Source organism: Colobus angolensis, unplaced genomic scaffold, assembly GCF_000951035.1.
Source record: "Colobus angolensis palliatus isolate OR3802 unplaced genomic scaffold, Cang.pa_1.0 Scaffold69, whole genome shotgun sequence".
NCBI classification, from domain to species: Eukaryota; Metazoa; Chordata; class Mammalia; order Primates; family Cercopithecidae; genus Colobus; species Colobus angolensis.
In genome coordinates, this window is record NW_012120598.1 from 13,200,975 (window position 1) to 13,214,865 (window position 13,891).

The 13,891-nt window shown below is 40.7% G+C and overlaps 1 protein-coding gene across 2 annotated transcripts in view; it reads right to left on the reverse strand.

Annotated features, from left to right (window-relative positions):
* The window catches only part of CXADR (coxsackie virus and adenovirus receptor), a 79,745-nt gene that overhangs the window by 28,581 nt on the left and 37,273 nt on the right, over positions 1–13,891 (reverse strand). For both annotated transcript variants that reach the window (XM_011926532.1, XM_011926531.1), the window contains exons 3-6: positions 12,385–12,589; positions 5,525–5,680; positions 3,830–3,952; positions 3,170–3,308 (exon numbers count right to left, since the gene is read on the reverse strand). In XM_011926532.1, coding sequence (XP_011781922.1) covers positions 3,170–3,308; positions 3,830–3,952; positions 5,525–5,680; positions 12,385–12,589 — 623 coding nt within the window. The remainder of the gene's footprint in view (positions 1–3,169; positions 3,309–3,829; positions 3,953–5,524; positions 5,681–12,384; positions 12,590–13,891) is intronic.

Here is a 13,891-nt window from a genome sequence, read left to right on the forward strand (position 1 = left end):
CAGAGAGCTCACCTGGCCCTCCATAATCATGGGTTCTACAGCTGTGAAGCCAACAAACCATGTATAGAAAATATTTTTTTTAAAATATTGTCTGTACCGGGCCGGGCGCGGTGGCTCAAGCCTGTAATCCCAGCACTTTGGGAGGCCGAGACAGGCGGATCACGAGGTCAGGAGATCGAGACCATCCTGGCTAACACGGTGAAACCCCGTCTCTACTAAAAAATACAAAAAACTAGCCGGGCGAGGTGGCGGGCGCCTGTAGTCCCAGCTACTCGGGAGGCTGAGGCAGGAGAATGGCGTAAACCCGGGAGGCGGAGCTTGCAGTGAGCTGAGATCCGGCCACTGCACTCCAGCTGGGGCGACAGAGCGAGACTCCGTCTCAAAAAAAAAAAAAAAAAAATTGTCTGTACCTAACCTGTACAAATTTTCTGTTGTCATTATTCCCTGAACACCACATTATAACAATCATTTACATAGTATTTACATTAGGTATTATAAGTGATCTAGAGATGACTCGAAGTATACAGAAGAATGTGTGCAGATTATATATAAACAGTACGCCATTTTGTATCTTTTTCTTTTTCTTTTTTTTTTTTTTAAACAGAGACAGGTTCTTGCCATCTTGCTCAGGTTGGTGTATTGAACTCCTGGGCTCAAATGATCCTCCCATCTTGGCCTCCCAAAGTCCTGGGATTACAGGCGTGAGTCACTGCGCCTGGCCGCCATTTTATATCAGGGACTTGAGCATCCTTGGATTTTGGTATCTGCAGGAGGTCCTCCACGGATACCGAAGAATAACTGTGTATCTGAGTTATTTTTGGTGCATTTAAAAAATACAGGCGTACTCGTTTCATTGTGCCTTGCTTTTATCACACTTCATAGATACTTATGGCATGTTTTTGTTTTTGTTTTGTTTTGTTTTTTAACAAATTGCAGGTGTGTGGTACCCTTGTCTCAAGCAAATGTACCTGTACCATTTTTCCAACAGCATCTGCTCACATCATGTCTGTGTTGCGTTTTGGAAATTCTCACAACAGTTCAAACTTTCTCATAATCATACCTGTTAGGGTGATCTGTGCTCAGTGATCTTTGATGTTACTATTTTAATTTGTTTTGGGGCACCATGAACTATGCTCATATACGACAGCAAACTTAATAAATGTTGTGTGTGTTCTGGCCATCTCCTTGAACCAGCCCCCCATTCTCTCACCCCTCCCTCAGGCCTCCCTATTCCCTGAGACACAATAATATTGAAATTAGGTCACTTAATAACCCTACAATGACCTTTAAGTGTTCAAGTAAAAGGAATAGTTATCATAGTTCTACTTTTTAAAAAATTGTTTTATTTATTTTGAGACCATCTCGATCTGTCAACCAGGCTAGGGTGCAGTGGTGCGATCACAGTTCACTGCAAGCTCAAACTCCTGGACCCAAGCAATCACCAGCAGGGCTCTCTTTAAATCAAACCCAGAAATAATCAACCTTAGTGAGACTGGCTGAAAGCTAGTCTCTTGCACCAAACAGCCAAGCCAAATTGTAAATGCAAAGAAAAAGTTCTTAAAGTAAAGTCAAAGTGTTACTCCAGTGAACACGTGAATGATAAGAAAGCAAAACAGTCTTATTGCTGATATGGAGAAAGTTTAGTGGTCTGGATAGAGGATGAAAATAGTCACAACATTCCCTTACACCAAAGCCCAATCCAGAGCAAGGCCCTAACTCTCTTCAATTCTCTCAAGGCCGAGAGAGCTAAGGCAGCTGCAGAAAGAAAGCTGGAAGCTAGCAGAGGCTGGTTAATGAGATTAGGGAAAAAGGCCATTTCCATAACATAAGAATACAAACTGAAGCAACAGAAAGTTATTCAGAGGATCTAGTTAAAAGAGCATTGATGAAGGTAACTACACTAAGTAACAGATTTTCAATAGAGACAAAACAGACTTCTACTGGAAGAAGACACCATCTACGCCTTTAATGGCTAAAGATGTCAGTGTCTGGCTTCAAAGCTTTAAAGGACAGGTTGACATTCTTGGTAGGAGCTAATGCAGCCCAGGAGTTGGAGACTAGCTTTGGCAACATGGTGAAACCCCATCTCTACAAAAACTACAAGAATTAGTCAGGTGTGGTGGCTCATGCCTGCAGTCCCAGCTACTCGGTAAGCTGAGGTGGGAGGCTCAATCGAACCCAGGGGGCAGAGGTTGCCGTGGGCCATAACTGCACCACTCCACTCCAGCCTGGGCAGCAGAGAACGAGACCTTGTCTCGGAAAACAGACAAACAAGAAAAAAACCCAACAACCACAGAAAGAAAGAAATTGCCATAGCCACTCCAACCTTAAGTAACTACCATCCTGATCAGCCACCAGTCATCAACACTGAGGCAAGACCTTCCACCAGCAGAGAGATTAGGACTCATTGAAGGCTCAATCATTAGCATTTTTTAGCAATAAAGTATTTTTTAATTGGGGTATCTACACTGCTTTTTTAGACATAATGCTACTGCACACTTTCGACTATAATATAGTACAAACATAACCTTCTGTGCACCAGAAAAACAAAACCTTCGTGTGATTTATTGCAGTGGTCTGGAACCAAACCCACAATAGCTCTGAAGTGTCCCTGCTCAAGTGTCCAGACCCCATCCCAGATCTACCAAATGTCAATTTCTAGGGTGTGAAGCCATGTGTCACTACTTTCTAAAGTTCTATTACCGAATATGCACACTTCTCGTTAAGACCTACTGATTTATAATATTTAAGCAAAATAAAAATTATACTACCAATCGTTCTACAAACTACCAGATTACCTGATACAATCAGGTCAGATTTTTTTTTTTTTTTCAAACCTCAATATCCGCTTTATTTTTTGAAGGCTTCATCTCTGCCACTGCAGGTGGGAATTCTTCTCAAAAAGGCAGGCAGTCTTGAGATAATCATTTCGCAGTGGCTCTTAAAATGGGGTACAAGAAGGTTGAGGAGCGGGGCACAATGAATGGTGGTCGGAGCTCTGCACTTGGAGTTAAAAGTAAATGCTTTCAAATGTATTGAGAAAAACGGGGCCAAAGCTTTATCCATTCTCCTAAGAAAGATGCTTCGGGTGGTTAATAAGAGAACTAATGCTTTAGAGACATGACATATATTTGGTATACATCAGTCAACTCCTGTCTCACTTAATTACCTGATATCGTGATGAACTTCCTTTTCATATTTTTCTTCTCTGCGCTTTTTATGACAGCAAAAGATGATAAGACCAATGAGCACTAGAGCAAGCAAAGTTCCTATAATGGCTCCTGCAATTAGTCCAGCTTTATTTGAAGCTAAAATAAGAAGAATTAATAGTAAGAAAAAAAATATATATATATATACACATGTATAGATATTGAAGGTAGGCTACACATTTTTAGATTGATTTCATCACATGCGTCAACTTTAAGAGACAAATTATTTAGTCTTTTTGATCCAGGCAAAAAATTCATGAAAAGTACTGTCTTCTGAAATATATAATCTATTTCAAGCATTAAAATGATAAAACCTGTCTGAAAGATTTTAATATTCAAAGCTGTCTTGGTTAACACATAAGAGTGTTCTAAGCTACTCATCATAATAGCTAAACATGGTACAAGGGTTGATTTGACAACTCTTAGCTTCTTAATATATCATTGCAATTATGAAGTTTTTTTTAATAAAATATATTTTTCTAGGAAAGCTAATAATCAAACTACAGTGTTCTGATCAAAGTCAGTGTCCTCTTGCCCATAATACACACTTGCTGACTGAACTAAAGGAGGTGGTATAAAGATAACAGAAACAAAACCACCAACAGAAAGAAGATACTTACGAGGGACAACATTTAGGCGCAACAGGCACTGATCGGAGCCCACTCTGTTTCTGACTGTACAGCTGTATGTCCCAGAGTACTCAGAAGAGGCATTTTTTACAGATATAACAGATAACGTCATTTCTATGGAAGGAGGAAAAAGAAAACAAACTCATTTTTATAGCATGTATTGTTATCAGGTGTTAGTAAACGTAGCCCTTATCAAATTTGACAATCCAGTTAAAAGCAAGACAGACCAAGACTGGATGCAAACAAACTGGCATTGAGCCACACAGATGTTTCCAGAATTCAAACAATCATGCTTCCAGTTCATGTGTATCAAGGTGAAAGTAACCATGACCCCCTGCACCACAGAGCCTCCGCTGGGGCAGGGCTGTTGGTCCACTGTAGCTGTCGCAAACCCATCTTGGAGCACATCAGACCATAAACACTATGGCATCCCACAAAGGATCTCTCATGGAGCAGGAAAACATACAAAACCTATTTTATTCCCCACTAGATGGAAGAAACATACAAAAGGAAGTCAGAAGAGGACTCCCAGATTGGTCTCTTAGTTTGACAAAAATAGAGGCAGAGAGAAAACCTACTAAAGACCAGGATACAGTGGATGGTGGGGTGGAGCCTCATAATCAGTTTGAACTAGGAAGTCAATTGTAACAAATAGGTGAGCAGATTTGGCCAATTTGTAACTTTCTAGTTAGTGTCACATGGTTTGGCTTTTAATTTATAGACAAGCCATGGGTAAATTACTATATTTTAAATCTAGTCGAAGCACTAAATATCCAACTCTCATTATACTTTAGCCACTATCTAAGTTATAATCATGAACATTTCTCATCAATTAAAAAAAAAAAATGGCCAGGCACAATGGCTCACGCTTATAATCTGGGAGGCTGTGGGGGGAAGAGAGCTTGACTGAGTTCAGGAGGTTGAGACCAGTGTGGGCAACATGGAGAAACTCCATCTCTACAAAAAATACAAAAATTAGCAGGGTATGGTGACACATGCCTGTAGTCTCAGCTACTCAGGAGGCTGAAGTGGGAGGATCACTGGAGCCTGGTAGGTGAAGACTGCAGTGAGCTGAGATCCTGCCACTGCACTCCAGCCTGGGTGACAGAGTGAGACCCCTTGTCTCAAAAAAAAAAAATAAAAAAATAAAAAGTCTACCAAAGTAACTAATTATAATATCCTAAAAAATGAAATCATAGAATAGCTCTTCATTTATAATATATGACACTAAATTGGTATTATAAAATCCTGAATAATTCTCCTGGAAATCCTGATTACTCTATGTAGAAAGGGGAAAGCAAGCATTTGGGAATCTGAAATATATAAGCAGGCGGGGCACATGCCTGGGCTCATGCCTGTAATCCCAGCACTTTGGGAGGCCAAGGAAAGAGGACTCCTTGAGCCCAGGAGTTTGAGACCAGCACAGGCAACACAGGGTGATCCTGCCTCTACAAAATTTTTTTTTAAAACTGAGCGGGGTGTGACGGCATGCGCCTCTAGTTCCAGCTACCTGGGAGGCTGGGGTGGGAGGACCACTTGAGCCTAGGAGGTCGAAGCTGCAGTGAGCAGTGATTGCAGTGAGCCTGGGTGACAGCTCAAGGCCCTATCTCAAATCACACGCACACCCCCTATTAGATTTTAGTCCAAATCAATGGCACCTGGTACAAATACTATTATCAGCAGTACCTGCTAACCACGAAGTGGGCATTTTCTGTGAGTCAGACAATTTTTGCCACTCATACTGTAATGGAAGTGAACCTTCTTTTGGTTCACATTTTAGCTTAAAGTCACTTCCAATTTCTTCTGATCCATCAACGTAACATCTTGTACCTGAAGGCTTAACTGAAAAAGAAAATGAATTATAAATTTACATAAGAGAACGGAACTTACTTTTACGAATACAGCATTGTACACAACCACTGACTCATTATCAGTTGGTTCTGGGTTCAGAATTCACAAAAGAATGAAAGACCACAGTAAGTGATCAACATCAGTTTATTCAGCTTTATCTGACACAAAACAGCAAACATGCAGCTCACACAAGCAGCCACTGCATTAGTAGATACGGCAGTATCTCAGGCATAGCTCGGTGCCTGTCCATTTCATGGGGCACACCTGAAAAAAAGCAATGATGCACTTGCTTTTTTCAGCAAGACCACTTGAGAGTCAAGGAAGCTCCCCCTTCCATTCCTCAGCTATTCTTCCCCATGCTTGACATGTAGCCCTCTGACAGTACGTACCAAGTCACAACCCTCTAGGTGCCATAACCCTGACAATCAGGCAGTTTATAATCAACAACACTAACACTTACTGTAGCAAAGAACAACTAGCATTCTGCATTTACATCAACTCAAATCCATCCAAAGAGCAGGCTACAAAAACGAAAACCTGGGCTGGGCATAGTGTAATCCCAGCACTTTGGGAGGCCAAGGCAGTGGGGGGATCACTTGAGGTCAGGAATTTGAGACCAGCCTGGATAACACAGTGAGACTCTGTCATTATAAAAACTTCGAAGAATTAGCTGGGTGTGGTGATGTGTGTGTGTGTGGTCCTAGCTACTTGGGAGGCTGGGGTAGGAGGAGGGCTTGAGACCAGGATTTTGAGGCTGCAGTGAAGCTCTGATCATGTCACTGCACTCCAGCCTAGGTGACAGAACCAGATCTTGAATCAAAGATAATCACAGCCTGGAAATTCATGTGTAAAAAAGAATATTTAATAATTTTTTTAAAAAAGGAAATCTGAGGTTATATTCCAGGTGTTCCTGGGTAACTGTTTAGAACGGCTACTAACACCATTACCTGCAACAACTCACCCCAGTCCTCGTAGATTAACACCCTGGCATTGCATACTCTTCTGCTGAACTTTAATAAGGTATAATATTCACACAATAAAGTTAACATGTTAATCATGTGGGTTGATTACTTTTAATAAGTGTTTCTATATCCATTAAGCATCACTCCAACCCTCTCCGAAGAAAGTTCCCTCGTGCTGGTTACAATAGATGTGACTCCAAAACGCCAGACCCAGGCAGCCACTGATCAGATTTCTACCACTGTAGATTAGTTCTTCTTCTGGAATCTCATGAATAGAATACTACAGTAGGTACTTTTTTGTCTTCTTTTATTCAGCATAACATTTCTGAGACTGAGCCACGTTACTGTATATATAGCTATTTTAGTATTTCAATGAATGACTATAACACAAGTTTGATTATCCAGTCACCTGTTAATGAAGATTGTGTTTCCAGTTTGGGGCTACTGTTAAAGCCTAGTTAGCTGAACCGACAAGGAGTATGTAGTCTATCAAAATCAGAATGGCCAGAGAGGAACGCATTATGAGGAACCAGGGAATGCCACTGGACAAGAGCAGGGATGCTGAAGGATTCTGAGGAGGTTCTAAGGAAGTAGCCATCAGCTCTCAATCAGTTGTTTCTGAGATTAGGAAAAATGCGTATTAAACAGGAAGTGAGAGCTGTGAGGAGGTGGGGCCATTTAGTAACTGAGTATTCCAGTAGAGGATGGGTAGTGCAATGTGGGTCTGGGGGCAACATTCGGAAGACAGCAATAGTCTATGCTTTACCACTGCTCTACATCTTTGCGAGAGACAATGTTTTCTATAAACTCTGTGGCTGACTTTAATCTGTATCTGTCTTTCTGGCTGATAAATGTCAAGACTGTTTTTCTCTTTTCTAGTTTAAGCAGATTTTCATCTTTTCAGTCATGAATGGGTTTTTATTCTTTTACTACTATGAATAAAGGCAAATGCATTTTACAGTTTTGCAGTATGAACAACGCTGCTTGAACACTCATGTGAACACTGGCGTATGCTTTCCTTTGTCTTAGTAACTGCTGGATCATATGGTGACTGTACGTATTTTAACACTGTAAGAAATTGTCAAATTGTTTCCCAAAACTGGCTCAACACGATTTGCTATATTCAATGGGGTATCTTCAACTAAGGTTATCAACCATGACCTTACTAGGTAGCTCCTTAACAAATTTAATTGTATTCCTCTTCATCTGCTACTACTTACATTTTTAAAATAAGGGTCAACACATATTTAACTGCACTATTGATTTTTCCAAGCAATCTGACCAGGTGCTCTGGAGACTACATCAATCGGACTTTTAAATAAGTTTTGCAAATTATTTCATCCTGGGAGTCTTCAATGAAATGAGCCTTGTTCTCTTCCATTTCTTCAAACTACCAATAAATCCTTTATTAGAATAAATTACCAGCAAATAAGTAACTGATGCAATGCTTTTTGTGCATCAAACATCTATGGGTAATATGGTATTCTAACTCTAACCCTCACCCTTTCTATATCCAATTTCTCCCATATAACCAGCAAGCTAAACATATCTAATAACGGACAGTTTATTTAAAACTGCTGCTAGGAAATTCAGGGCCTCACTACAACCCATCCACAATAAAACAGGATTCTAACAACATAGGTTTCTGAATGACACTTTGGAACGGCCCACTTACTTTCCACTGGGAAGAGAAAGTACAAATCTTTTACATGACAACATCCAACCATCATACTACAAGGAAGATTAATTCTTAACCCATGGTACTCTGCTAGAACAGAAGAAAACCACAAAGAGAGCACCAATAAAGTCTTGTCCCCTAAATGTTTCTTTGGTCTGTGCTTCTCACATACTGGTCATTGTCCGCAGAACATCTGCCTCCATGATCACTAACACAACCAACAGTCCTTCTCAGATAAGGGTATGTGACCATCAAGTTGTAGTTGGACACGGTATCCCACCAATCTAGTAATGCTCTGCTCCATACATGTATTACTTCATCATCTTTCCATGCTAGTGGCTACACCAGTCTACTGGAAATACTCTCTAAATCCCTACATGAGACAGGGGATACTTTTATCATGATGTCATCCTTCCAAGAAATATAATTTCTGATGAGTTCAAAATGCCCTGACTCCAGGCAAAATCTATCAATAGATGCTAACATCAATAGGCAAAAGTTAAATGAGAAACAACATATTTGCATAATCTCAAAGTAGCTCCCCCAAGCCATTTTTTAATTGCAGAGGGAAAAATAATAACTCCAGAGTGGAGAAGCCCATCAGATAAAACTTAAACCAAGTGATCACGATTAACAATAAGACATGACATCATGTGCCCCCGGACGTGACTGGAGGAGATTAAGGAGATACAAATGCAATGTGGATTCCAGATGCAATCCTAGTACAAAAAAGACATTACTGGAAAACAGTTAAATTCAAACTGGGTCTGTAATTTAGTTAATAGTATTGTATCAATGTTAATTTCTTGGTTTTGATAATTATCATATGATTTTGTAAGATGTTAACATTAGGGGAAGTTAGATGATGGGTCCACTCTCAGAAACTTCCTCATATTTTTGCAACTTTTCTATAAAACTAAAAATTATTTCAAAATAAAAAGTAGTGAGGGGCCGTGCCCTGTATCAATGGTTTGCAAATCCCTTGGGATCTTTAAGGCCAGTGATGACGGAGCCACTACACTTGCTGTTGCCACTGTGATCTGGTGGCATGGTGCAGTGGGAGTATACCATATACGTCCAGGAATTGTTTACTGTGCATGTTCTGCTCTTCAAAACAACTGTCTCTTCATACCAAAAGGTTTCAATAAACAGGCTCTTTCAGAGCTCCAGGGGAAGGTGCCCGTGATAGGTGGCCACAACAGTAACTTTCTATCAATTATCTTTGTTATTTCCCACTTCTGCTTCTTTACTGAGCCGCATCCACATGAGCTTCTGCTGTATCTGAAAGAGCAAGGCAGGCATGGCAATGGAGCAAGCTACAGCTACAGCTACAGCAACATGCTGCCCCTCACATCCAGACGACTAACAGTCATCTCCCTGGGCTAATGGCCACATAACACAAAAGCTCAATGAATGAACTGTCACTACCCTGCGAATGCCATGATGGCAACTACTTCAGATTTCCCACAAAAGAACCAAAGCACTAGGCAGAGCCACCATCAGTGAATCAAACCAGCTCCAGGGACCACCACTTAGTTGGGTCACTAGAGGGCACTTCATCTTATCTTTCGCCCCAGATAATCCAGGCAGAACTTCCAGGCAAAACTAACAGATAAGCTTCAATCCAATTTTTACCTTCAAGAGAATACAATTCTGGTGGTTGCTCCCAGCAGCAGTCATGACTCATCTAAAAACATGGAAGAAAGAGCTACAAGAAATTATCTGGCTCTGACACAATCTCGTCCAGATCAGAGTACCAGCCGTCCCTACTTCTCTTCGACAATCACTTCCCTGCTTTCTCCTCTCATCCCCAGTTTATCCCCTCCTTCCCTCCCTGGTTTGAATTCAAGGCTCACTGGGCTAAGAAATTCTCCCGAAGAGTAACTCAGGGTGAACTGTGTCAGTGCTTCCGACTTTCCCATTCTTAGGACATGCTGGGGTTCAAAGTTCAATATAAAAAGGCCACTCCTATGGCTGGGCGATCACAGATCCTGCCATGAGTGAACTGAGCCACATTATGGGCCATCCCTGCCACCCAACTCAGGTTCCCTTTGGGAAATGTTCTGCTGCATGCTGTAATGGTCTCTTCAGCTGAGAACTGCAAATGTGACCCTGAATCTGGTCCCACAGGATCCAGACAATACACAAACACACAAACATGCTTGTCCACAACTCTTCTGGGAATATGTGTCAACCCCATTATCCCAGTGTACCTGTCCCATCATATAGGGGTTTCACAATAAATCATTCTGATAATCAAACATCTTCTGCTTCATATATCATGAACCCCTTAATATTCCATATACATTTTCCAACTCAATACTTCCTAGAGAGCAGTGTTGGAAGAAAGTATAGTCGGGGTTATAATCTCAGGAATTCCTGGGTCTGTGATAAGAATTCGGACCAGGTGTTAATCTTTCACTTGCTTACACATTTATGAAAAAGAAAAGTTACTCCATGTTAACTCAATGAAGACACAGAACATTCAAATTTCCAACATTACCATATTCCTTTATCCTGGTTCCTTTTTCAGATTGACTTACTTTTACACCACAAGAAACATTTTTAGTTAGTGCGACTTGGAATGATGCATTTCACCAGGACTCCTTCAGGTCCCCATTCAATGATGCTGCCAGCAAATCCTATCTACCAAGATAACCCATGAATTTGCCATGAAGGTACACAGAAAGCCCCACTCATGTTCCTAGTCTCTAGCAGTAAGAGTTAAGCGCTGGGTCTACTTGTAGGAGGAGTAGTTAAGTGTTGGGTGCCCAAGTCATCTTGAACATTGCTCTTCTAAAGAGTATTCGTGTAATCTCAGCACTCTGGGTGGCCGAGGCGGGTGGTTCACCTGAGGTCAGGAGTTTGAGACCAGCCTGGCCAACATGGTGAAACCCTGTCTCTACTGAAAATACAAAAATTAGCCAGGCATGGTGGTGTATGCCTGTAATCCCAGATACCTGGGCGGCTGAGGCAGGAGAATCACTTGAACCCGAGAAGCAGAGGCTGTAGTGAGCAGAGATTGTGCCACTGCACTCTAGCCTGGGCAACAGAGCAAGACTCCATCTCAAACAAAATAAAACAAAATAAAAAATAAAATAAAAATGAAGAGTATTCTTCAGAATATTCTACCCTACCCCTCATCAGTTCTCTAAACAGAAGGAATGAGGTAAATGTTGATGTGGGAGGCCTGCCCTGATGAGTTATTTCCAGTCATGCTAGACAATTCTAGCAATCAGCTTTTCCTACGAAAGTCAATCCCCAAGTGTCCCCTAAAACATGAGAACATGGGAATTTACTGTCATAAAATAGAAAGCTAGACAGCTGTGTTTTTCTACATGGTAGCCACTGTACATTTTGTGTAAAGCTTATCATGGTATGGTTTCAGAAGTATATTTATGAACTATTATCTTTCAGTTTCTCAATTTGAAGGGATTAAGAGTGCTTGTAGACATTATCACAGAATCTACAGAAGGACAACAAACTCTGCAGTCTTTGACAGTTTACAAAGCAGTTTACACTATCTCCCTCTTAACTATTACAGAGAGGGCTATAAGGTATCACAGTGAATGTCTCAGCTTTTCACTTTAATGATGAAAAACAGTGATGCCAAGAAGCTTAAATAACTATGTGGTCTAATGGCCTTACTTGAATTCAGTATTCCTTCTTCCATATTTCTTCACCTCCATTCTAAATGCTTAAATTATTCATCATAGAAACATGGTTCTACATAATTCTCAGGGCAAGTTCTGAGGACAAGGCAAAAACCCTAGATCTCCTAACTCCTGGCTTAGGGTTCTTCCTCCATACCACAATACTCCTCACTTATTTTCAAACTCTTATGAATTTCACAAAGTTGATCACTTCGTTCTTTTCCTATCCAAAACCAAAAGCTAGTTTTATACTTGACGCTATCCAACACAGAAGAATTTCAAGTGTTTAAAATTGTTATTCTAAAAAATTAAGCTTTGTCTTATACAAATGCTGCTACTACAGTACTATGACTAATCATCCTCTTACTCAGTAACCCATTAACACAAATAAAAATAACTTACCAAGAACTACCAGCTGAATCTTCTTATTTGCAACACCAGGAGCTTTTTTCACTTTGCACTGATACGTGCCAATATCTGACAGCTGTAAATTCGTTACATTTATTGATGCATCACCAGATTTGAGATCATTACTCGTAAAATGTACTCGTCCTTTCAGATCTGGATAGTAGTCATCATAAATTTTGTCTCCAGAATATAAAATAATCTAAAAGAAAGCCAAAATTAGACAGGAGGAAAATCAAACACACAATAAAAAAACTGTCTCTTAAAGGAGCCCTGGATACACCTGCTGCTACAGCACCCCCTCCCCCCGCCCAGCAGAAAAAGAAAAAAAGAACACAATATTATGGGGAAACCTAAAACTATCCAAATCACAGAACGAGAAAATGGAAAGGAATCAACGTGATCCTTGGGTATAGTCCCAGATTTCCATTTTTAACCAGGAAACCAAGACCCAATATGATAAAACAGTAAAGCCCTACACTGCCCTAGAGAGCAGTTTAGTAAGATCGGGCAAGAACACAGATTTGCTCTTTGGTTTGTTTTTTTCTCCCCCTCTTGAGATGGAGTCTGAGTCTGTGGCCCAGGCTGGAGTGCAATGGTGCGATCTCGGCTCCCTCCATCTCCTGGGTTCAAGCAGTTCTCTCACCTCTGCCTCCCCAGTAGCTGAGACTACAGGCACATGCCACCACGGCCAACTAATTTTTGTATTTTTAGTAGAGATGGGATTTCACCATGTTGGCCAGGCTGGTCAGCCTCAAGTGATCCACCCCCCTCGGCTTCCCAAAGTGCTATGATTATAGGTGTGAGTCACCGTGCCTGGCCTGCTCATTCTTATATACTCTATTTTTCAACTGCCTCTGAGGTAGTAGTTTGCCAACCAAGTGTAACAAAATCAAGTACCTACTGCCCCCTGCCCCACAAAAGGCTTATCATAATTTGCCTGTGGAATCTAACAAAAAGATAACTTAGTTGGGTCTTAATACTAAGCTGGAGTTACTTGAGGGTTCTAGACTCTAACAGATTAAATCATAAAATAAACCTCTTAAGATATGTGTACCCAGGTTACCAAGTCCTTTGAATGAATCTTCTGCAACTAAAGCAAAGACCCTTGCCTAATCCACTGAGTTTTCTGAACCACACTTATAGCCTTTGAAGGCAACTACTAAAGGCTGGATGCTTTAGAGGGAAAATAAAATCTGTGTTTGGAATATTTTCTTGGAAGAGAACTGTAGTAGTATTCTCTAACAATCTCTAACATTAATTTAACACATTTTATAATTTTTCTTTTTTGCCAATGAAATCTCTTCATTCTGGGTATATGAGACCCATGGGCCAAAGAGCAGTGATGCCAAAACTCAAATAATAATCAGGAAACACAACTATGACCCGTATCTTGCAAATAATCTCTTTTACCTGCGTGCTAATTATAGGCAGTATAATCAGAATAAATGTCATCTAAGAATACTGTTTTCCAGGTTTATTCTGCAGAAACTTCTTGAGTGGA